The 26,189-nt window shown below is 34.7% G+C and overlaps 3 protein-coding genes across 5 annotated transcripts; all 3 read right to left on the bottom strand.

Moving 5' to 3' along the window:
* Window positions 1–8,825: 8,825 nt before the first annotated feature.
* LOC120198032 (heat stress transcription factor B-4-like) lies at window positions 8,826–10,144 on the bottom strand. Its single transcript, XM_039199427.1, has 2 exons — window positions 9,691–10,144; window positions 8,826–9,578 (listed from the first exon to the last, which is right to left on the bottom strand). The coding sequence occupies exons 1-2, from the start codon at window positions 9,937–9,939 to the stop codon at window positions 8,826–8,828; spliced, it is 1,002 nt and encodes a 333-aa protein (XP_039055358.1). The 5' UTR covers window positions 9,940–10,144.
* A 5,995-nt stretch (window positions 10,145–16,139) lies between these two features.
* Window positions 16,140–17,366, bottom strand: LOC120198375 (transcription factor bHLH95-like). The gene is made up of 3 exons (XM_039199729.1): window positions 17,115–17,366; window positions 16,346–16,789; window positions 16,140–16,253 (listed from the first exon to the last, which is right to left on the bottom strand). The coding sequence occupies exons 1-3, from the start codon at window positions 17,364–17,366 to the stop codon at window positions 16,155–16,157; spliced, it is 795 nt and encodes a 264-aa protein (XP_039055660.1). The 3' UTR covers window positions 16,140–16,154.
* Window positions 17,367–20,605: 3,239 nt separating this feature from the next.
* On the bottom strand, window positions 20,606–25,570 carry LOC120198372 (probable E3 ubiquitin-protein ligase RHG1A). 3 transcript variants are annotated; one of them, XM_039199725.1, is made up of 7 exons: window positions 25,545–25,570; window positions 25,110–25,141; window positions 21,983–23,627; window positions 21,572–21,622; window positions 21,224–21,322; window positions 21,003–21,143; window positions 20,606–20,927 (listed from the first exon to the last, which is right to left on the bottom strand). In XM_039199725.1, exons 3-7 carry the CDS (start codon window positions 23,585–23,587, stop codon window positions 20,796–20,798), a joined length of 2,028 nt encoding a protein of 675 aa, XP_039055656.1. In that variant the 5' UTR covers window positions 23,588–23,627; window positions 25,110–25,141; window positions 25,545–25,570; the 3' UTR covers window positions 20,606–20,795. The 3 variants fall into 3 exon arrangements, with proteins under 3 accessions (XP_039055656.1, XP_039055655.1, XP_039055654.1); XM_039199724.1 differs by lacking the exon at window positions 25,545–25,570 and adding an exon at window positions 25,274–25,382; XM_039199723.1 differs by lacking the exon at window positions 25,545–25,570 and having other exon boundaries at window positions 25,110–25,347.
* Between the last annotated feature and the right edge of the window lie 619 nt (window positions 25,571–26,189).

Here is a 26,189-nt window from a genome sequence, read left to right as displayed (position 1 = left end):
CTTGTATGATCTTCAAAGTTGACTTCAGAAAGACATATGATACTGTAAGGCCAAATGGCCTGGTTCCATTCCATTTCTGATATTGCAATGCTTACACTTACAACGTATTTATTTCAGAGTACTAGACGTATCCTTCTACATCACACGTGCGCACTGAGTCGCTTGTCGACATACCCCAACGAATCTATAAATGTGCAACTGCCAAAGACATATAGATATATGTATATATATATGAAGAGAGAGAGAGAGAGAGAGTAGGTTATTAGGGTTATGGGTGTTTTATTTATTTGGTATGGGGCGGAAAAGAAATCATAGGCACGACAAAGATACTGTAAGAATTTTACTCTCTTCTATTCAAAACTTTTTATGCATCACTACATTCGAGAAACAGCAATGAAGCTGTTGAGATGGCTACTCAACCTTTATGTAAAAACTTTACTAATTTATAGATTTTTGGGCGGTGGGACACCTTAAATCCATAAGAGGGAGAGAGAGACAAGGTTTTCAATTTCTTTAGCTACCAGTCAAGTTAAGCAAATGTTTCTGCTTCTTTGAACAAGTATAGAAACATTTCAAACAACTTTTATATTTCGCTTTGATGGAGAATAATTCAGTGCTTTTTTGTACTTTTAGTCCAATCTTATTATATAATTTCAAAAGAAATTATCGTTTTTTATATATGTGGTCTAACAGTTAATGGGAAAAAGAAACGATAATCTTCATCTTCTTTGTACTCCACAATAATAGTAATAATTACGTTGATAATTACATTTTTGAAAATCGGGATTCGAATGTGTTTATTTGTATGGGGTTCTGAATTCAGATGAAAAAGCAAGTTTGTACGTATCAATGTATCATGCATTAATGGAGTAATCAAAAGAAATCCCTGATGAAATTGTCATCGACGTACACAACTTGTTGGAAATAAAACACTCACACAAACAACTTTTATTGAAACTCAAACAAATATTACAAGAGCACTCTCACTCAAAAACAAGAACTACAACTTACTCTTATAAGACTTTGATTCTTCACTCACTTAGAAGCTCTTAATTTTTCTTGATGCTTAAACTAAAATGGGAGGGGTATTTATACTACTCAAGCATAATCCTACGCCCACAAATAAAATAACTTAAACCATTAAAATATACAAATACCTAACTCTCACCTAACTCTTCACCTAATTCTTCACCTAACTCTTCACCTAACTAAATTGATGTAAGCAATGACATCAATTTAGTTTGGGTTTGGGTTTAAGCTCCCATAATGGATCAAATTTATGATCCAACACCCCCTTAAACTTGATCTTGTGACCCCAAGTAAGTTCCTTAATCTTATGAAGTCTTCCCTTGTTAGTGGCTTGGTAAAAATATCGGCAACTTGATCTTGTGACTTCACGTATTCAACTTCCACATCCTTTCTTGCAACGCACTCCCTTATATAGTGGTAGCGAATATCGATGTGCTTACTTCGATCATGGAATATTGGATTCTTTGCTAAGGCAATGGCTGACTTGTTGTCCACGCAAACCTTGGTAGGCTCTTCTTGTATCAAACATATCTCATTCAATAGATTTCTAAGCCAAATTGCATGACAAACGCATGAGGTAGCAGCAACATATTCCGCTTCACAAGTGGACAATGTGGCAATCGGTTGTTTCTATGACATCCATGTGAAAGCAATATCTCCCATGAAAAATACGAATCCAGTAGTGCTCCTTCGATTATCTATGTCTCCACCCCAATCACTGTCGCTATATCCAACAAGCTTGTAATCATTAGAAACTGAATAGAACAAGTCGATTGTACCTTTCAGATAGCGAAGAATTCTCTTTGCGGCTTTAAAATGGGTGGTTGTTGGAGATTCCATATAATGACTAACCAATCCAATTGCGTGAAGAATATCAGGCCTCGTGCAAGTTAGATAGCGTAGACTTCCTACCAAACTTTTGAAGAATGCTGGATCTATACTTTCGCCTTCTTCATGTTTGGACATCTTGATCCTGTATTCTATCGGTGTGCTTATTGGCTTACAGTTCTCCATCTTGAACTTCTTCAGGATCTCCTTTGCATAGCTTTCATGTGAAATGAAAATTTCATCCTTTCGTTGCTTAACTTCAATGCCAAGGTAGTACGCCATGAGCCCCATGTCTGTCATCTCGAATTCCTTCATCATCACTTTATTGAATTCATTAAACATGCTTGGGTTGCTTCCGGTGAAGATCAAATCATCCAAGTAGAGGCACACGATCAAAATATCTCTATCTTTGATCTTGATATATAAATTGTGCTCGTAGGGACATTTGTTGAAGCCATTCTCTTGGAAGTACTTGCCGATTTGGCTATTCCATGCCCTTGGTGCTTGTTTTAGCCCGTAAAGAGCCTTCTTCAACTTCAACACCTTGTCTTTGTGCCCTTTGACTTCGTAGCCTGATGGTTGCTGAATGTAAACTTCCTCTTCAAGAACTCTATTTAGGAAGGCAGACTTTACATCCATTTGTTGCATCTTCCACTTGTTTTGAGCTGCCAAAGAAATGATTAGTCTGATAGTCTCCAATCGAGCAACAGGAGCGAATACCTCATCATAGTCAATTCCAGCCTTTTGACTATAGCCTTTAGCAATTAGCCTCACCTTGTGCCTTTTAATCTCTTCTTTGGCGTTTTTCTTTGTTTTATACACCCATTTGACACCTATCGCCTTATGTCCCTTGGGAAGTGATGTAAGTTCCCATGTGTCATTCTTCTCGATGGCCTTGATTTCTTCTTCCATTGCATTTCTCCATTTCTTTTCTTGTACTGCTTATTGAAAGTTCACTGGTTCACAATCGACAAACAGACAAAATAATGTAAGATTATCTTGTCGTTCAGTTACCTCATAGAGATCTCTAAGGCATCTTATACGTTGCAGAGCTCTTTCACTTTGACTCCCACTTGACAATAACGAAGGTGATGAGTCTCCTTGAGTGGTTGATGTTGGTGAAGTGGGTGGAGTTTCAAGCTCTTGTTGAGGTTCACCTAGTTGTTCCCTCATTGTAATGCCCTATATTTATATCATATAATGATTTAACCTAAGTACTCCTTTATAAAGTTTATAATACATGTTCAAATAGTCTCATTCTATCCTATAAATAATTTCTACTTATTTTATCTCATTTCCCCTTTCACTTACATAATTCATATATATATATATATATATACTAATTTAATCTATTTAATTAGTTCAATTTCCCATTACTTTGTACGTATACTCTTTCATAAAGCTTTGTAGCTCTTCACTTTATAATTCATAAACCATAGTTTCATTTAACTATATAAATCTTCCCTATATAACTTATGTATCCTTATTTATGCATATACCCTTGAATTTATACTATCCTCATAGAGTCTTCTAACCTTTCTCGTGTAATCACATATACCATATAATATGACTTATACTCGATTATCTTATGCTTACTCGTTCATTTCATTCCTTATGTCTCTATCATATAATTTATTTCATGTTCTTCCATTATTACATTTTAGTGTTTTACACAAATCCTATAGCATATCCAAAGCATATCAATATCTTTAGTTATGCATACATACAATTAATGTAAAATATATAATCACATATAATAATAACAACCACATAATCTCATTCATGACTTCATGCATATTATTCTAGGAAATAGACTCATCGCAAGTCCTATTTCCATTAAACAATACCTGTCACTATTATGCACTCACCTTGGCCTCACTAAATTTCGATCCCCTTTTATGATTTCCTCTCTTTCGATCGAGTCTTAACTTGATACTCTTTCCGGAACTTGTTCATGTTCGATATCTACATAATCATACATTAATACATATCAGTATCCCATTGATATACTCTAATCTATCATTTCTTAGACCAAAAGAAATGTCTATTTTAATTTCCCCTTGAAGTGCATCGATGCATTCTACAGTGCATCGATGCATTCTTTAACATGTGCATCAATGAACTACCCATGCATCGATACACAAATCACCTTCGATGTTTTCATTTTAAGGGGTGCATCGATGCACTCCTTATGCATCGATGCACTAATTGTATTCGATGTTTCCATTTTTAATGGGTGCATCGATACACTCTGAACAATTTCTGGAAATTTACCCTTGATGCATCGGTGCACATTGAATGTGCATCGATGCATATAGCCCAGAATTCATTTTTAAGCCCGAAAATCATCAACTCTTCCCTTAATTCTTGTATTTTAAGCCCCTATTATGTTATTAAACTCAACTACCATTACTTAAACCAACTTATATCCATGTAAATCATCTTTAACCTCAAAATCCTATATTTCTTATGAAATTCAAGAAGCATACTCAATTTCTAACATGTTCCAAATTCCATTTTATTACTTCATATCTCTTAATTAGATTGATGACAATTCAAATTTAACTTTCAATTTAAGTTATGAACTCTATTTCAAGATTTTACCCAAGAACCTCAAATCTTTAATCCCTCCTAACTCCATCATACTTTGATTTTAAGATAACTTAAGCTTTCCTTAAGCTTAGTTGTCATCTCATAATCAAAACCCAACCTTAAAATCAACAATTAATCCATAAACAAAGAAACTCACCTTTGACTCTTGGTTTTTACGCGTGAAGGAAGAAGAAAGATTAAGAGAATTCTGGAAAACACTTTGTTTCCTCTTCCCTTTCACGTGTTAAATATATATTCATATTTAAATATTTTCCTTGCAAATGACCCTTTTGCCCTTCAATTCACCTTATAATTACTAACATCTTTTAGGCAATATTTCAAAATAAATCATTGAACTATTTCATTCTTCTACTTTAGTCACCAAATTCTGAAACTTTACAATTTAGTCATTAACCCGGTATTGAGGATGTTACATGAACATGGGTTATACTTCCAAAGGTTCTCAAGTGGGAAATGTTAGGCTTTCTTCCACTCCATGTCTCTTGCGGTGTCTTTCCCCATACACTTCTTGTTGGAGATCAGTTTATCAAGTAGACTACACAAGCTACTACTTCCGCCCAAAATTCCTTAGGTAGTTTCTTGCTTTTGAGCATGCTTTGTGCCATGTCGAGGATTGTTCTGTTCTTTTTTTCTGCCACACCATTTTACTGGGGGGATCTAGGAACTGTTATTGGTGGTCGAATTCCATTTGCTTCACAAAACTCTTGAAACTCCCTGGAAGTAAATTCTTCACCTCAATCGGATCTCATAGCTTTGATCTTTCTACCGCTTTCTCTCTCCACTGCTGCTTTGAACTTCTTGAAGACTTCGAAAACTTCTGACTTCTGTTTCAAGAAATATACCCAGGTTTTTCTTGAAAAATCATCAATGAAGAGAAGAAAATAATTACTGTTACCGAGAGAGCTTGGCTTGATCGGTCCACACACATCGGTATGGATAAGCTCAAGTGGCTTCTTGGCTCTTGTCTCTGACTCCTTTGGAAATCTTTTCCTAAATTATTTCCCGACTAGACACCCTTCACAAAGCTGGTCAGGACGGTCGATGCAAGGTAGTCCCTTCACCATCTCCTTCTTAGATAGCATCTCTAGACCTCTAAAATTGAGATGCCCAAATCGAAGAGGCCAAAGCCATGATGCATCTTTGTAGCAAGATTTCAGGCACTTTGCAACATCATTTTGTATGTTGATCAAGAACATTCTATTCTTTGGCATCGACACTTTAGCAATGAAGTTATTTTTATCATCTTTTATAAAAAGATTATAATTATTCATATGAATATCATAACCTTTCTCTACCAGTTGCCCTAAACTTAAGATGTTACTTTTCATATTGGGCACATAAGAGATATTTGAAATAAATTGATGTCTTACATCTTTCAAACTGATAAGGATGTTACCTTTTCTTTTCACTGTTATTGTAGAATCATCTCCAAACGAAACATTTTCGCTTACTGACTCGTCTAGCTCTATGAACATATCTTTCCTTCCACACATGTGATTGTTTGCACCACTGTCAAGATACCAGGAATTTGCTTGGCCACCATCAGCTTCCTTTCATGCTAGAAGAAGAGTTTCTTTTTCATCTGTCTTTTCCTCCACGTAGTTGGCCTTCTCCTCAATTTTTTTGTTAGGAGCTCTAAATTCTGAAGCATAATGCCCAAACTTCTGACAATTATAACATCGAACTTGAGATTTTTCTTATCTCGGATTGATTCTTCCACGGCCTCGTGTTGAGCTTTCTCCTTTCTCATAGTTATTGTTGGAATTGTTTTTGTTGTAATTCCAGCTTCATCCACGACCTCGACTTCTACCTCGTCCATGGCCTCTGTCTCTGCCTTAGCCACGTTGATTTCTATCATTACGTTGACTTTCATGCATATCCTTGAGTTACAGCTTGAGGAGTTGATCAGTAAACTCATGCTTCTTCTTATGCTTCTCTTCGTATGCTTGCAATGATCCTTGGAGTTGCTCGATTGTCATTTCTTCCAAGTCTTTAGTTTCTTCAATCGTCACGACTATGTGCTCAAATTTGGGATCCAACGAACGAAGTATCTTCTCTATTATCCTCACATCTTCTAACTTTTCACCATTTCTTTTTAATTGATTAGAAATATCTACTACTCTTGAGAAATAATCTAAAATAGACTCGGATTCTTTCATGTGTGAGGATTCGAATTCACCTCTTAATGTTTGGAGACGGATCTTCTTCACTTGCTCGGATCCTTTGTAAGAGATTTGCAGCTTCTCCCACGCTTCCTTGCTAGAGCTTGCACTCGAAATCTTTTCAAAACCTTCATCATCTAATGCTTGATAGATGAGGTAGAGAGCCTTTTTGTCTCTCTTTCTTGAATCCTTCAAAGTTGTCTTTTGATCTGGTGTAAGAGTAGCAAAAACATCATCATCTGCATGCTCGTTATAGCCTTTCTCTATGATATCCCACACATCTTGTGATCCAAGAAGTGCCTTCATTTTGATACTCCAATTGTCGTAGTTGTTGTTGTTGAGTGTCAGAACTTGGAATCGTGTCATACCATTTGTCATATCTCTCAATATGATGACTTTATTTTCTAGCAACAGTCTTTCGGCGGTGCATGGCGGCGCGTCAGAACTCAGATTGAGAAGATTTTGGCGGCGGCGGCAGATTCCTCTCGTCGAGATCTTCGATCTTTCCAACTCTCTCTGATGCCACTTTGTTGGAAATAAAACACTCACACAAACAACTTTTATTGAAACTCAAACAAATATTACAAGGGCACTCTCACTCAAAAACAAGAACTACAACTCACTCTTATAAGACTTTGCTTCTTCACTCACTTAGAAGCTCTTAATTTTTCTTGATGCTTAAACTAAAATGGGGAGGGGTATTTATACTACTCAAGCACAATCATACACCACACAAATAAAATAACTTAAACCATTAAAATATACAAATAACTAACTCTCACCTAACTCTTCACCTAACTAAATTGATGTAAGCAATGACATCAATTTTGTTTGGGTTTGAATTTGGGTTTGGGTTTAGGCTCCTATAATGGATCAAGTTTATGATCCAACACAGCTAGCCTAACAATATGATTTGAAAGGGATCCTAAACTCTCTCTGGCGTTTTCTTTTTGCAATGTGTATTATCTTTCTTAACTCATCAGAATGATCGAATGCAACTATTTATTTACTTTTTCCGTCAACAAATTCAGTTCATTCCACGATTTGGCTCCCGGCTACCAAATGTTGGATCGTTACCTAAATGTTAATGAAGTTATTGATTCGGTGAAGAAAAAAAAAGAGACTCATCTTGTATGATCTTCAAAGTTGACTTCAGAAAGGCATATGATAATGTAAGGCCAAATGGCCTGGTTCCATTCCATTTCTGATATTGCAATGCTTACACTTGCAACATATTTATTTTAGAGTACTAGACGTACGTGTCGACATACCCCCAATGAATCTATAAATGTGCAACAGCCAAAGATATATATATATATATATATATATATATGGAAGAGAGAGAGAGAGAGTAGGTTATTAGGGTTATGTGTGTTTTATTTATTTGGTATGGGGCGGAAAAGAAATCATAGGCACGACAAAGATACTTTAAGAATTTCTCTTTTCTGTTCAAAACTTTTTATGCATCACTACATTCGAGAAACAGCAATGAAGCTGTTGAGATGGGTACTCAAACTTTATGTAAAAACTTTACTAATTTATATAGAGTTTTGGGCGGTGAGACACCTTAAATCCATTAGAGGGAGAGAGAGACAAGCTTTTCAATTTTTTTAGCTACCAGTCAAGCAAATGTTTCTGCTTCTTTGAACAAGTATAGAAACATTTCAAACAACATTTATATTTCGCTTTGATGGAGAATAATTCAGTGCTTTTTTGTTCTTTTAGTCCAATCTTATTCTATAATTTCAAAAGAAATTATTTTATATATATATATGTGGTCTAACAGTTCATGGGAACAAGAAATGATAATCTTCATCTTCTTTGTACTCCACAATAATAGTCATAATTACGTTGATAATTACATTTTCGAAAATCGGGATTCGAATGTGTTTATCTGTATCGGGTTCTGAATCCAGATGAAAAAGCATGTTTGTACGTATCAATGTATCATGCATTAATGGAGTAATCAAAAGAAATCCCTGGAGAAATTGTCATCGACATACACAGCTAGCCTTTTTCATTTTTTTCTCTTTCTCCATTAATGCAGCTAGAAACACACAGAATGATGAATAGATGAATTGCACCAATGGAAAACTAAGAAAAAGAACATCGCTTTTGATCTTCACTTTCAACTTATAATATTAATGTACACATTCAAAAGGAAAAGAAGAAGAAGATAAAATAATTAGGAAACTAACAAGTAGAAGAAGGCATAAGATTCAACCGTAGATCATCTTTTTCCAAGACCAAACGTGTCTTTCTAGTTTCCATGTTTGTTGTTGTTGCAGTATTGTTATACTCGGGATGCAATCTCTTCTTTGATTGTAAAGGTACACCAAACAACTTCGTTTTGCAACTGTTGCTGCTCGGTTCTTCGACAATGGTTAACGAGCTCTGGGATGTTGCTGTCGGGGAGTTCAAGACCTGAACTTGGGGGGGCTTTGGGCTGTTCGGATAATACCCGATAAGCTGGTTCAACGGCTTTTGTAATAATGAACTACTGGTGTTAACAGCAGAATATGGAGGACCAGAAATAAGATTGCTTGGAGTGACAGGCTTCACAGGGTTTTGAACGAAGTAGATAATGTCATTGTAAAGCTTCTTCATATGTGCTAGTTCAGACATAAGCAAATTGTTGTTTCTTCTTAGCCTTTCGTTGTCTTCCGATAAAGCTGTCACCGAGCTGTTATTATATCCTCCTCTTGGGGAAGAAAGAGGTGGTGAGTCACAACAGTTGGCTCGTTCATCTGAGTCGGTCGGGGAGATGCTGACTCGAGTTTGAAACGGGAAGAAACTCGGTGCATTCAACGGAGAATGGTAATGATGATGGTTTAAAGATGGGTGCGAAGTTCTTCTTCTGTGAATCTCACAAAGCAAGTGCTTTTCTCCTCTCTTGAAGAACTCATTGGCGAACTCCCATCTCTCCGGTACAATCTTCCTAAAACCCTAGTTTCCATTACCAAAAAGCAACAAGAAAAACCCAGATTAGTACACAAACCAATGATGCAAAAGGAATAATTTTTATGAACAAAAAGAAGTTAAGTTTTTTTGTTTATACGTAAGTGTTGAGCTGCCTAACAAAGCTAGAGAAGTTGTTGTGCTTGAAGTAATTGGGGAGCAAATCACGAGCAAACTCTGGTGGTCTCCAAACGACAAAAGTGGTGTCGTCTTCTCCCCATGAAACTATGCGATCGGTGGTCGGATCATCGACCAGTTGGTAGGTTTTTGTGAGGAACGGTGCCGTCACCGCTTTGTGGGAGTCTAGTGAGAGTAATACGCCTTCGCAATTATCAAGCATCAGAGCCATTGAAAGATCCAAAGCAAGAAACTGGTGTAAATGAAAGAGATGGAGAGAAGAGGAGGAGGGTAGTGGTCGGAGGAAAAACACAGACGCATTTCTTAAAACATGAATTAGTGTATAGGGAGTGTGCTATCAAGACAAACCCGTGACTATATCTCTCTCTTGTCTGACAATGAATCCCTAGCACATGGCCGTTGATGTGTGCAGTGATCAGACCTCCTTGCCAATTTACTAATTTCATATACTCTCTATCCGAACAAGATTTCAAATAAAATCTAAATTATAAAACAAAATTCAAATAATTTAAATTTTTAATAATTAGTAAATTATTTTTCAATTTTGAATCTATCCTTCAACTTTACAATATATATATATATCATATCTGGAAAAAAATATGAATACTTAATTTAGTTATTGATTTTATATATTTAGAAGCCCCGTGTTTGCATCTTCTTTTTAGTTCATATTTTGTAAGGTACCTTTTGTTGATTAATATGAGGAACCCAACAGACCCTAGTATTTCCAATTCAATTATTAGTTTTGTATTTTTGTATGAAAGTGGAAGATATAAGGAAAAGGATAAATGGAGATGTGTGATGAGATTTAAAGGCTGTTGTTGGTGACGACATATCTTCTTCTTCTTCCAAATTTCTTTTTGGTATTCTAGAGATTTCAAACATAAGAAAATAAAGAATGATGTATAGACATCCCCTTCGGCTCTGCTGCCACCTTTACTTTTCTATAATGGAGGGCTTTGGCCTTGGGACTTTGGGTCTTCAGCTTTGGCTTAATTGCTTTCCTCTTCACTCGGGTGATTGAATTATTGTACCTAAAAGTCTACACCGATGACTGAAATATATTTTATTAAATATCACACCTTTCCCTTTCTTTCTTTCTTATAATCTTCCAATAAATATTTGTTTTTGTTTTTTTTTTTTTGCATGTTCTCTCTCTCTCTAGCTTTTCAATGCGAAGAAGAGGCATCAGAAATTTTAAATTTTTCCTGCTTTTAGAGTAAAATATGACATCTTGAAAATAACATTCAAAGAATATATATTGATTTTCTAATCAAGGTTTATAGTTGATGGTGATGCCCTTAATCTCATTATTGAAAAATGAAATTTCAAAACCAATGAATGTACTACATATTCAGCCAAAACAATGGCTAGCTAGAAGCAAATGTCAGCTTCAAGTCCCGATATTCAATTCTAATGGGAAATGCTTATATATATATATAACGTAAAACTCTTTAATTTTACATAGAATTAGGATTGTTGAATGATTGAAAATAGATGGTTGAAATTGATTCCTTATTTTTTTTTTGTAAATATCTTCTCATTTCCAACTATTAATTTCAACCATATATTTTTCACTCATCCAACAGTCTTAAATTTGTGTAAAATTGAAAGAGTTTTACATTGTGTAACAAAACTCTATCTTAAATACAATTTAAAACTATTTCAGTTTTATACAAATTTAGGACGGTTGGATGAGTGAAAATATATGACTAAGATTAATAGTAGGAAATGAGAATATATTCACTGGAAAAAAAAAGAATCAATCTCGACTATCTATTTTCACTCATCCAATGATCCTAAATATGTGTAAAACTAAAATAGTTTTATATTGTGTAAATAAATATGGTTAGGATCTACTTACACAATGTAAGATTCTTTTAATTTTATATATATATTTAGAATATTTAGATGAGTGAAAATAGATAACTGAGATTATCTCCTTGTTTCTTTTTTCATATAATATATTATTATTCCTACTATTAATCTTAACGATCTATTTTACTCATTCAACTATATTAAATTTGTGAAAAACTAAAAGAGTTTTACGATATATATATATATATATATATATATATATATATATATATATATATATATATATATATATATATTCTCTTACCTGAGTAGTTCACACCTAGACCAGGGACCTTCTGCAACTCCAAAATGTACAATTTCATTTTGTTGTTGCAGTGACTGACATGGAGACAGTGATTCTTGTTGAAGGTTGTTTGTTTTTTGTTGCCATTCTCGTGATTCTTGTTTTGTTTATCACTACAAGGAAGTGACTTTTAGTGACATTAAGAAATAGTCATCAAAATTTACAGTGATTTTATTAAAATATATTAAATATAATATTCATTATTATTGTCATGCTTTAATTAATTTTTTATGATTTTCAGTTGAAATTTATTGAATAAAGTATAATATAATTATTTTTAAAATATAAACATAATCCATTAAGTATTAAATATTAAAGTAATTATATAAATTAATTTAATTAAATTTAAATTAAATTAGTAATAAAATAATTCTTTATGTAATAATTATTTGGTATATTGATAGTGTAATAATTATTTTATGGTTGAAATGGTTGGATTGATTCTTATTGTTTTTACTGATTTTTTATTCAACTATTATTAGAGGGATTAAACCAAAAACTGATGATAAAGAATAATTTAAACACCTATCCCACTTTTACAACATTAAGCTAAGAGGATTCTATTCTAATATCTAAAACTCAATAGCACTAAATCAATCTTATATCCAAACTCATCAAGTGATCTTAGTGGTTAAAGTATTATCTTCTTTTAAGGTTTCGAATTCAAATAATTATATCCGTAAGGTGTATATGTATTATCAATTTTAAGAAAAATCTTGAATATAAACTACCATTTCAAAGACAGGCAGCTTAAAACACAGAGCCAATACGGATATATATAAAAAACCATGGAAAAAACATTAAGGTAAAGGCTGTATTATTTTATTTGAAAAGAAAGAATCAAAACATGTTTTGTATAAGCCAACGACAAGCTCTCAACTTCTTTCTTTCCTTCTGTCTGTGGGAGAGGGATTAAAATTATAATAGTTATTTTGTTAACTTGGATTAATTTTTCGGAATTAGTCATATTTATAATCACGATAAACATACATACATACATGATCGGAAAGAAGTAAATATACATAATTGTTTATGTATATATATATACGTGGTAGATGCAGAATAGTGATATAGAATAGAGGGAATGAAATGGAGGTTATAAAGGAGGGGTCACGAGAGAATATGGGATCCCACGAGGAAATGGCAGAGTGATATTAATGGAGGTTATAAGATAGAAGTTTTGTTTGGGTCATTTCATATCTCTCTGTTCCTTCTGCATCATGATTCATACTCTTTGAAGAATTCGATATAACAATACGTGTACATCCTGCAGAAATAATTATTTGAACCCATGATTTCAATGGCTAAACTAAATTCGTATACTACACTCCAACCGAGCCATCATACATTCATACTTCGAGAGCCTTTTTTTCTTAAAACAGGGGAAGAGGAATTTTACTCCCATTGATATTGAACCAATAACCTAAAAGAAAAAAACAGTGTCAAATGAGAATTTTTAACCGAGATTATTGACAATAACTTCTCATTATCTAAAATTGCATGCAAATATTTATACATGGAGAGAGAGAGAGAGAGTTCGTGCTATTCCTTTTTCCTAAAAATACGCTTCTCCCCTTAACAATGGTTAGTACTAAACAACCGATTTCTCCTTTATTTTATTTTGTATTAAATGAAGAAGGAAGTAGTACTAAAAACATAGCAGTAGGCATGAAGTAATAAATCATATGGATGGATAGGAGAAAGTAATATATTTTTTATTTTCATATCATATACAATGCATGATTTTGTTTTATCATCAACTGAATTCTTTTCTCTCCCGTTTTCTGTAAGTATTGCCATTTTTTCATGTGATGAATGGTTGTGGTCCATCATGGGCAAAACAAAAACTTGTCAATATTTAACTTTGAATCTCTTAACCAACAACGTTTAGAATATTTGCGTTCGTTCAGAATCCGTTTAAGAACGATAATCTAAATATCTTAATCAAATATTATTTATATCTGTACTATCTATTTCCACAACTAAATCATAGATAAAGTTTATATTTTTCAGTAAAAGGAAAGGTTAATTTTCTTCAAATTTTAATTTAATTTTATTATATATCAATCAAACCTGTCGTTTAATAATAATTAAATCTTGTTGATTGCAAGTCTCATTTCAGGTGGAACTTGAGGAAGTTACTGAAATTAAGTGCTGAAGCTGGGAATTTATTAGGAGTTGGTATTAATTGATCTTTGGCAAACAGTAGTTGGATTTGGAAAAAAAATTAAGAGAAAAAAGACTAGAGTGCATTGGCAAAGACTCATTTGGTTTTCCTTGTTTGTAAACATTCCATTATTGTTCGGATGTTCATTTTGGGTAGGTACCAACTGATGATAGACTTGCTCGAATGAAGATTGATACGGATGGAATGTGTAATTTATGTGGTGTTGCCATGGAGACTGAAAACCACTTATTCTCTGAATGTTCTTACTCCTGTAGAGCTGGGGTAAGATTCTGCAGGCCTGCAGGTTGCAGCAAAGATCGTTGTGTTGGGAGGACACAATGCGGTGGACAGTGGACACATGTTCCTAAACAGTGCATTAATTTGGAAAGAACGAAATCGTAGGCAGTTCAAAGAGAATACTCGTTCGATTGATAATATTGTAGAGTGTATAAAAGAGTTTGTTAGTATAATATTATATAATTACTGTATAGATAAGACTAAAAGGGTGAATTTGTAGTTGTGTGCTGAGTGAGGAATCCATTGAGATCCCTCCTCTATAAGTTGTATTTGTTATGGCTGCTGCTGCTTCGTGGATAAATATGAACAATAACACTTACCAAAAGAAAAGAAAAAATCTTGTTTAATATATAATATTTGTTTTAGTTTCGATCAATCTGTTCTCATCCTTGTAAAAAAATTAAATGCTTATATATTTTTTGACAAAAAAATGCTTATATAATTTTTGACAAAAAATGCTTATATAAATTTTGATTAGTTTTGTTTTGTTTGTAGTATATATAATATTGAGAATTTGGGATTATAATAGGAAAAGAGAGAAGGCTGTTGGATCACATGCGCGTTACATTCTTTTCTTTTCTTCCCTACTTTTTGCTTTTATTGTGGCTTATGGACATTATAGAAAATAAAAAAAGGACCCCCGATTCAAGGCCCCCCACCCCCTCGATCCAAGGGATTCTATGTGTTGATCAATCCAACTCTGGGTCCCATCGTGTGGCGGATATTAAAATTCCAACATTAAATTTATTGGTTTTCATATTTTAAAAAGTTTAAACTTTGAAGATAGATATTAATTAATTCCCAATAATTAAGTTTGTCAAAATTCTGGATTACTCGACTTGAACTATTGTAATATGATCGGGTGATGAAGGATGGACCTGTTCTAGGAAAATGCAGCAAGACCTACCCTCCAATGATTTCTGGTGTTGGGTTGATCCAGTTCCTTATCATCATCTCAGCTTCAAATGTTTGTTGTTTCTTTGCTGTTGGTAAAAGTGACAATGGCTCTTCAGGTTAAACCATTTCAACCGTTAATCTCGTATAAATTACATCAACAATTATATTAACCGAATTAAACTCATTCTATTCGAATTAGATCTTCTAAAATGGACCATAAATGAAGTTATTAAACCGTATACAAATATTGGGCCGAAAAATAAAACCGTATGTACATATGACGTGTCCTACTTCTTAAAGAAAGGGTTGGAGCCTAAGGTTAGCCCAACAAAGGGACGGTCCATATCACCTCAAGGCAAACGAAGGGCAGAAGCCAACCTATTCAAATGCATCTTTCTAACATTGACTGGCCCAGATTAAAGCATAGTGATATAGAATGACATGTACAAGAGCGTCATTTAATTTGATTGATGAATCTTAATATTGTGTTTAAATAAAATTAAATAATATTTTATTTGATTCATTTAATTTTTTTTAAATAATTTAAGGTAATGACAATTATACTTTAATAATTTTTCTTTAATTATTGATAACACATACATACCATAAACAGAGTTGCTTAAATTCAAATCCTTTAAAAGAAAATAATATTCCTTTTTATCATCACTAAACGAGTTTTCTAAATTTAGATCGTTGGGTAAAGAAATGAAGGCGATAAAACAGTTGGGTAAACCAAATCTTGTATACTGCTTTCGGTCTTCTACACATTTACATCGTCAAAACTTCAGTTTGGACATTCATAGCAATGGATTTGCTTCACAGGCAGACAGTCACTTTAATCAACTTCCTCTAGGAAAAACGCTGACTACGATTTCAACCCTATATAGGGTTTCTACTATTATCATTAACCCGAAAACAGGCACAAGTTCATCTCTCCTGCAGCCAGCTTAAACGTCTCCTCTATCGAGAGTGCCGCCGGAAATTGTTCCGATACTCCACCAACCTAATCCATAGAATAACCCCACATGGCATGAGCATTGTCGTAAATCTGGTAAAAAAATTTAGAGGCCAAGTTTTCTTAAAGTGTGTACTTACATGGACATGGATCATGTACATGCTCCGATACTGATCCGACGAGACTTGAGCCGAAACCACCTCCAATCGATGCTTTTCGAGTATGTACAACATGGTGGCAAACGTACCCGGCTTCCTCGGTGAACAGACATTGATTTGTGCATCGTCCCCACACATACTAATGACTACATTCGAGGAAAACCATGTCTGAAAGCAAGCTGGTGACATTTGAGCAGGAAATGTTTGAGGCATGTCGATTGTCAAAGGATAATCATTTGTTGGTCCCTGATTATCTGTCAGGAATTCTTCCCTCGACTCAGGCCCTTGCACCTGCGATGTGATTATCGATGATGCCGTCGTCGAACTCCTTAGCTTCTCGAGCTTCTGTTTTTCGAGTGTCTGGAGATTCTGCTGAAGGTTTTTGATGTATGTAACGGCCTCATCGACAATGGTGGACTTGTCTGCCTGTGAAAGATTAAAGAGTAAACGTAAACATCTTCATCTCTCCCTACATCGTTAAAAAAAATGTAACTGAAATGTGCTAATACTAAACCTTATAGAATCTTTGAAAGTTTCTTTTGGAAGAATCTTAAGTAAATTGAAGACTTGAAGTTAACTGTATAGTTGTATACTATGCCCAGAAATCATATGTTTTCTTTTTCAGTGAAGCACAGTTTCAAGATTGGGTAATGAATACAGTCATACAGATACCATGAAAAACAAATAATCTCTTCTCCTCCTCCTTTTTCTACCATAAACCCTACATCTTTTTTTGTTATATGTTAATTACCTTAGCGGGAAGTTGAGGAAGCAAAGCATGAAGACTAGAGAACATATTCCTCATCTTCTTCCTCCTTTCTCTCTCAGTCCATATATGCATCTCATGCTCCGACTGACCACCACCGTGATCGCCGCCGCCTCCATTATCATTCCCTTGTTTCGACCCTCTTTTCCCACTTCTCTTCTGACCACCCTCCTCCGCAACGGCCTCCGTCTCCGTTTCCATGTTTGGGTTATCTGAGCTTGAATCGTATGGTCTCATCACCCAAATTTTTTCCTTCAACGAAACAGCAGCCAATTCAGCTGGAAAAGAACCCAAAGAAAAAGGGGTTTAGGATGAAATTACGAAATGATATTTTTATTGCAGAGATGGTAGTGAATTCATGTATATTTATAATGCGGAGAGGAAAGGGAAGTGGGAAAAAGCGTAAAGAGGTAAAGAAGATGATGAATGAGTTTTTGAAAGCAACAAAACAAAATACAATCATGAGACAATGCCGTTATTCCGCTTCCATTTCTCATGTTCATTAGAAAGAAATTACATATATTTCTGCAGTGGGGCCCGTTATTTCTCTACTTCTTCGACTTTCCCCCTCCTCTTCCCTTGATTTACATCACTGCCATTTTCAACTTTCCCTTGTATTTATCCTTTCACATCAGATACTGCATTCCACCTAAACTTAAGGGTGATTTACAAGTTCTGCCACAAAAAGGTAAACTATATGTAGAACCTATTACTCAGTTTTTGTTTTGATCACTTAATTTTTAGTTTTTTCAAAATTATATTTGATATTATTTTTTGATTCTATTTTAGTCATCTATCATTAAAAAAATCAATGATAATGTTAATGTATTACTATAAGATAATATCACGTATATATTAAAAAATAATTTTAAAAACACCATATCAACATCACTATTAATTTTTTAATAATGAATGATTAAAATAGAATCAAGACGTAATATTAGGCATGATTTTGAAAGAAAAAAAATTGAGTGAGTAAAAAAAAAACTAAGTAATAGCTGAGTGACCAAATAGGTAGTTTACCCAAGAAAAAAAAGAACAAAATGTAAAATGGCAGAGGTGTAAATGTGAGTAAAGTTGGGGCTAATAAGGAAACCGTTGGGCAGCAAGATCTTAGAGGGGCCCAAACACGTCAGAACGACGACATACTAACCCAGCAAACTCATCCGTATTTTTATTAATCCCAGCTTAGTTATTTCTATTTTCTTATTTTACTTAAAAATATTAATATCCGACGTATATTTATATAAAAATGTAAAAAAAATAGTCTTTAAATGTGTAAAAAAAAGAAACCTATTTGTAAATGATATTTACGAAATGAGATAATGATAAGAAAATCAGTTTAGAAAGCAGAAAGGGGGGGGGGATAAAAGCCAGCTAATCATCTTTTTGTTGTTTGTTGTATACTGTGCCTTAATCATAGATAAAACGCAAAAAGGAAAAGGTTTTCAGTTTCGAAAACTTTATAAATTAATAAACTTAAGGTCCAAAAATCATCAAAGAGGATAAACAAACAAAAGATGAAGCAGAAAATTTTGTTTGTATTAGTAGCATTTGCTGATCGTCAATTACGCCCCCAAAAACTAACTCTCTTCTTTTTATAAGCAATCTACCAAACCCTAACTCTCCTCCTCTCTTTGGGTTATTGGAGGTTCCATCGCCTAGGATTTAGAGTTTATATGGATAAATTACACCATATGCCACTAAATTTTAAGTGGTGCATTGTTTATATCATTTAACTTTTTATTTTTTTCAATTATGATATTAAATTTTGATTTTAACTTTAATTATGTCATTCAACCATTACAATCCAAACAGTATGATAACGTTGTTTCAAGCATTAAATTTTAAAAGTGTATCAACTTTGTCATTAAATTACATTGTACATTTTTTTGCCACCCCCAACAGCCAATCACAAAATATTTAAAGGTTTTCATTAAGCATAATATATATATATATATATATTAAACAATTTATTTTTTTATCAAATATATTAAAATCCAAAATATATATTTTCATCCTAGCAATATGTACATGATGGTGTGGGATAAAGATGAAACTCTTAAAAGTCTCATCTTTGTAAGGGGGAGAGAAGGAAAAAAATGAGATAGATATCATATGACTTCCATGTCAATATGAAACCGTTTATATCTTCCTATTATTTATAATTTAATAATGTCTAAATAAAAAAATATGAATAATTTAAAAGTTTAATAATAATTAAATTAAAAGATTTTAAAATTGAACGATCAAAATGGAGTGATTAAAAATATAGTTGACCTTAGTAGAAAAAATATGTATAGAATATAATAATATTGCTTAGTAATAATAAATTTTGATTATTAAAATTTTCGTTATAATTATTGGTCTCCTAAAAAATAAGTTAAAACTTGTAATGATGGATTGTAATTGTAGATGAAAGTTGTACCCATTAAGAAAGAAAATGGGCAAGGCAAATGGTGGAGTTAAGCTTAGTGGACTGAGGTCCTACAAGATTTGAATGAAGCCTATTATAATGGTGAACTTATTAATTCAATTTATTTCATTCGTAAATGTCAGAATTCAAACTCTTAATCTTATTTAAGGATTTTAATAGGATTAGACACTAAATTTAGATCGAACCGATTAGTCGAACTTTTCAGGTTCAGGCCAAAGATTTGGACGTCTCATGCGTTGATCATGACTCTGGTCTTGGATGGTATCTGGAATCCATTAACCTCACAGCTTTGGCTACATTGTCTTGGAAGAAACAATAGAAGAGCAGGGTTCTCTCTTAAGGTCTCTTTTATAACACATTTTAGATATTTAAGTTGATGAACGCAATTCCTATCTCCGGCCGATATTCTTGAAGCGCTAGCACTATGCTATGGGGTTCGTATGAATTGGGTTCCTTCAAGTATTGGTTGAGAGCGACTCCATGCACGTGGTCCATCACTTAGAGCAACTACACACGGATCAGTCGGTGCTTCGATTCTATCTTGCCGAGGCTCTCCTACTCTTTGATTTGCGCCCTCATATCACTGTTCGCCATGTCCGGCAGGAGGCTAATGGCGCTGCCCATTCTTCAGCATCTTATGTTTCTTCTGATATAGTGGATATGAAAGCTTCCTGATCTTTGGACTTCTCGCTAAAGGCTGTCCTTGCTGTTATGGAATAAGTCATTGCAAAAACTTTCACTCAATTTCACAGCCAACCCTGCATTTGATTTTTCTTTTCCATGAGATTGAACACTTCCCCTTCTCTTATCATTTTGTTTTATTAAAAATGTTTACCATTTTTTAATTAAAATATTTCAACCTACAGATTAGCGATCCATCGCTACTCATCATCTCCCAAGGTTGTCTTCCAAACGAAAGAAATGTTCTTTATTTTTCACCCACCGTTGAGCGTTAAATGTCAAGCACAGAGATTTTTAATAATCAAAACTCCATAATTCAATTGGCTCAAGATTCATACATAGTAACTAATAGTTGCAATCATCAAACGGAAAATATAGTTATTCAGACATCCATCGCTTTGTTTAACTGAAACTGCCACGGATATAGAGGCAGCACACTGGGAAGGCATCATGTTTGATGGATTTATGGAAGCCAGGCCGATCACAGGACTTTTTCTTTCTCCAACACGATGATGAACAACCCATTGCCTCGAGATAATCGGGTCATCTCATTTAGTCAGACCCGTTGTTTTACAAATGGGGCACAAGTTCTTCTGCATCAACCACTGTTTAATGCAATCAGCATGAAAATCATGGCCACATTCGAGCGTACCGAGATCCTCTCCCTCATTATATTCCTCCTGCATGTTTGTTCTTGACAATTATTTCATGGATTCATAGCATCGGTGAAGAAATGACATATGAGAATTTGTTACCTGACAAACACAACATGGCTCTGCCTCTGTCTGAGATTCCAGTGCTTTAGAGTTCTTTCGTCGTTTCAGACGGTTTGATATAGTTTCTTCGTTCAACCCTGTGCTTACGTAACCAATACGCTCTTCCAAAGCTAGCAACTCCTATTACCCCACAAAACAATTCAGATGTGAGAATTTTCAAGCTCAGAAAGGATTGCAGATGCCAAGAATGTTGATATTACCTCGTATGACATGTTATCAACATCAAGCCGCATGCCCCTGTGCCGGTCATGCATATCAGCTATCCCAGAAACTACTGATTGATCAAGGATCATAACATCCTGTCGTCCAAGCCGAATTAGAAAGATAACATACCACTGGTTAGGACCAATAATAAATCTTATCAAAAACTACATTTGGGCCCTGCATTACAAGGCCATTCTTTGCCCGTGGCAACTCAAATTCAAAGAATGACTACCTATAGGAACAGAGGTACAATTGAACAATAAAAGGAAAAGGAATCTTTTTCATGCTTTGAATTGATTATGTTAGAACAGCATCGAATAACACCACAAATATTAAAAACATACCTCAAATCGCAAGTTCTCACCCCTGCGCATGAGATCCAAGACATTGCGAATCTGACCAAAATAACCAATGTCATAAAATAAGTCTTTTGCTGGCAAAAGGAAGACCTCAAAAGACTTTAGTGCAACACATTGATTTTAGATTAAATTGAGCATTATGGATAACGAGGACCAATGTCATGTCTTCAGATAAAAGCAACTAGGAAAAGGGGAAAAAACGAGTGTTATTATTCTCGACAATTAGCATTGCAAGAAGATGCAAGGAAAAAGAAGTTACTCCTCTTTATAGCAGGTAAGTAATATACAATAACAGTTAGATTGGTATCAAATCAAGCATAAACAATGTAAGGGAGTGAAAACTATCACAATAATAAAAATATTTGAAGGCAAAAAAGATTAAGTTCTGGAACGAACCTCAGACACAACAAGCCTGCTTCTTCCCTCGGTGGCAGCAGCTAAAGTCCGCAAGGAATGGGGAATTCCAAGCAAATCTGCAGCATCTTGTCTCTCCAACCATGGCACTGACCTAGGGTATGAACGATGATGCCCCTGATTAGCTATTCCAGAGGAAAGTAGCATCTGTTCCGGAGTAGGAGGTCCCGAAGAAAGTGATGATTGATTGCCCTGGCCTCCAGATTCAGCAGCAAGGGAAGATATCAATGACCGACGAACAAGTTCTGACAATCTCCGCGGGTATCGTGAAGAGGTGTTGGAATGAGGGACATAAGCAGAAGCAGGCAAGGCATTGGCACCAGAACTTGATCCGGCACGAGATGTAGAAGCACCATTTACAGGGACATTTATATTTCCACTGCTTAAACCTTGATTTGTTGAATTTCTAACCAATGCTCTCAACTCGGGCGGAGCAACAAACATAGGATGATCTGACAGATTCCTAGCCATGCTTCTTGACTGATGTCCCCCATCCGGTACGGCTTCTCTATCCGCATATACATTAGAACTTGATGAACTAGAAGCTCTTAAGCCAGAACTTCCATTCCACCTAAATGGTTGCATATTTCGTGCCAAAATTGGAACATGAATTACAGAATTTGGGTTTTGAGGAGTTGCATTATCTACCACTGGTGCTGAACTTGAGTCAAGAGAATGATTGACTGGAAGAAGTCTAGATGACTGCTGCAAAGATGAAACAACAGGCTGCCTGATTGTACCACCTGAAGAAAATATTGGAGTCATTGGTTCTTGTATACTTAAAGGACTTATTCTCAGTCGGAAATCCCTGTGTGAAGCCTCTGCAGTAGGCAACAAATTCGGTCCAGGAATGCTGTCAGAACCTGATCCTCTAACATCAAATCCAAGTCTAGGATGCACTTGCCTCGTGGGGGCAGATATATTCACACTGCTTCCTGCATTATAACTAGCAGAAACTCCGTGCCAAGCACTACCATCTGCACAATTGAGGCTGCTAGAACTTCCGCTTGAAGAGGAATGTCCAACATTTGCTTCAAGAGCCTTTCTTTTACAAGATGTACGACCACTGTCAGGACCACGTGAAATTTGCTCATTTCCGGACCCACTAGGCTTATATAGGTTAGACTGTTCGGTAGCTTGACAATTATCATCTCTGTGACCCACTAAGCCAGCATTTAAGTTGAGATTCTGAGGAACTGCATCATAATTGGAACTTTGAACAAACAGAGAGTTTGGTTCATACCACTGCTCTTCTAAACTTGGACCAGCGTTTGCAGAGACACTCGTGGAAGTTGATAATCCATGGTCCATTTTCCATTCATTATGGTTTTCCTCATTCTGTGAACCAATAGAGCTAGGCTCGGCCGAGCTCCATCTCCCCATCTCCTGCTCCTCTCGACCAATCGAATTCATAGATCCAATGTTTATGTCATTCGATGACAGCAAACAATCAGTCAGTCTATTTTCTATCGGATTTCGAATATTATTCCAGCAAACCTTCTGGTCTATAGAAGCATTACTTGACGTAGAACCATGGTCAAAGAAGGTTTCAGGCATGGAACCAACAGTACCTTTCTGCCCCTGCATTAGGGCTACCTTGAACTTCCCTATAAATTATAGTATAGTCCTGAAGAATATTTCAAAACAAATAGCAACTCAATAATTGGCACAGGAAAGTGAAAGTGTAGCAGTAGCATTAAAAATTCTTCTAAGTTAAGAACTTGTGTATAAAAGTACACAACAAGATATACAAGAACGTTTTAATCAAATTTCAGATTCATGACAGTAAAAGAGTAGTTCAAATAGGATAAATGTCAGCCTACATTGACATCAAGAAACCAATTGATGCAAACAAAGTACTCATTAACACGAGACTTGCCATGTAAATGTCACTTCAAGGCTTCAATTTGCATGATTTAACACCATACACATTCTTTCCAATACAAAAGAAACAATGAACATTAAAAAAATAGCATCACATCTACGGTCCAATATCTAGTGGTAATAATAGGATACAATGAGCTGAGGAAATAAGGAAAAGAAAGTGAGTAGAAACTATAATACGCAAATACTAGTAATTAGTTGGAGCAATAGGCAGTAACAAATTAAGCCAAGTAATCTCTCAGCATGCAACCTTTAGTTTGGAGTTAAAAGTTAAAACAGTGTAACTAAATAAAAGAAGAGAATTATATGCCTAATACTTGCTGCTTGCAGCATGGTAAAGTAACCAACACTAATGTGAGTAATCTCGAATGCAATCCACTCACGGATATTCAAACACATATATACATCAATAAAACACTATCCTAAAATTCGGTGAGCCAACCATAGAACCCGAACATTGCTATAACCGGGTGGAAGTGTTGGATAAGGGTATGCAACCCGCACAGGTATGGAACAGCTATGTTCAACTTTTTCCACATAATTGGAGAACCTTAGAAGGTCATATCTCCAAATCCATGTCTGAATGTGCCGCCTTCAAGAGAAGAGTTGGAGATACATAGGAACAAGGCACCAAGCAACTAAATTTGGAATTTTCAACATTTGAAGGGAATAAAATCAATCAATAATAAACCAATACAAAAAGCAGACAATGAATAAGGATCAAGCTTCCTTGTTTAACCATATAGAACAAAAGGCAAAACCATATAAAGAAACTAAAAATCAATGCATAAACAAGAAAGAGTCATCCCCAAACAAAAACTCACCATACAAAAGAAAAGAAAATTTCCAGGAGACAACTAAATCGAACACAACAAAAAATGAAATGGAGAACCTAATGGTCAAACAAGGCAGCTAGGGGCACTGTCTCTCATAAATCAGCTATTTTACAAGAGACAACATCTATAACCAAACAACCTCTCAAAACATAGCAAAATAAATGGCAGCCTTTGAACACAAACAGGAGATACCTCTAAGAATATGCAGATTTTGGGAGCAAAAACCATAAAGATCAGAGCTTTGAAAAGATAAAAGGGTACCCTTTTAAATCAAACAACCATAAAATTCAAGAGAAACAAAAACGTAGAGAATATACCCCATATCTCATCTGATCATCGACAGATCAAGCAAAAAGTAAACAGAACAAAAAAAAACCCAGAAAACTCACCTAACGGGAGGGAATTAAAGACTTTGATCGATCTGGAAAAGAGTATTAACAATAACAAAAAAGGATTAGACCACAAAAGGATAAAAAAAAAGCTGTGTTTGAGGCTTGTCCTCCTCTCGTTTCTCAAGCCAAGAAAGAGAGACAAAAACTAAAAAAAAAACCACTTGAGGAATGGGAGGAAGAGAGAGAGCCTTTGAGAGATAAAATGAAACGAAAATACCATACAATGAAACAAAGAGAGCGACTATAAGAGGACATTAACCTTTAATTTATCAAATAACCCTACATGAAAAAAGAAAAAAAAAAGACAGAAGTAATGGTCACAAAAACAGCAGTTTCCTAACAAAATAATTTGAGTTAAACACAAAGAAATAAAAACTTAACAAAACAACAATGGTCACCTATGCAAAAAAGGGGTCGTGTTGGGCCGCTTACCGAATGGCTTTGAAGTTTCCTTCTTTCGCTCTCTCTAAAACTAAAGTGTGTTAAATGAAATTAATAATTAAGATTTGTAGAATCCCGTCTATCAATGCGGTTCGTAGGCAAAGCCCCACAAAACACTTAAAACCCTTTTGTTTTGTTTCACTTTCTCTCTCTTGTTCACGGCAAGCGCCTGCTCTTCCCTTCCCTACGGCTTTTACACATCCACATGCATCAACACCTCTCTTGTTCTCACCCCATCTTTGTGACACAAAACAAAATTTATACCTTTCTCTACACCTGTAGACCATATTAAAAAAATATGATGACAAAATTATCTCTAACATTTTCACATAAAATTATATTGTATTTATTCTTTATTTTTAGTATTTTAGTTTTTGATGTTTACTTTAAGATTAAAATAGATCGTATTAGATAGAAATTGATTGATAGTTAAAATATGATATTGAAATGATATTTTTATATATGTTCAATTTCTCATTTTAACTTAAGTGACGTTATATATATCATATTTTCATTTTAGATAACATAGTGCATATTATATCATTATTTTAGATGATGTGACACATATCACATCAATAATATGTATTGATCATTAGTCAATTAATAGTTTTCAACTAATAAAGTTTATTTTGACCA

This window comes from Hibiscus syriacus, unplaced genomic scaffold (assembly GCF_006381635.1).
Source record: "Hibiscus syriacus cultivar Baekdansim isolate YM2019G1 unplaced genomic scaffold, ASM638163v2 tig00117056_pilon, whole genome shotgun sequence".
Classification (NCBI taxonomy): domain Eukaryota; kingdom Viridiplantae; phylum Streptophyta; class Magnoliopsida; order Malvales; family Malvaceae; genus Hibiscus; species Hibiscus syriacus.
The sequence above is the reverse complement of the archived record's forward strand: the minus strand, read 5'-3'. Positions and strand labels throughout refer to the sequence as shown.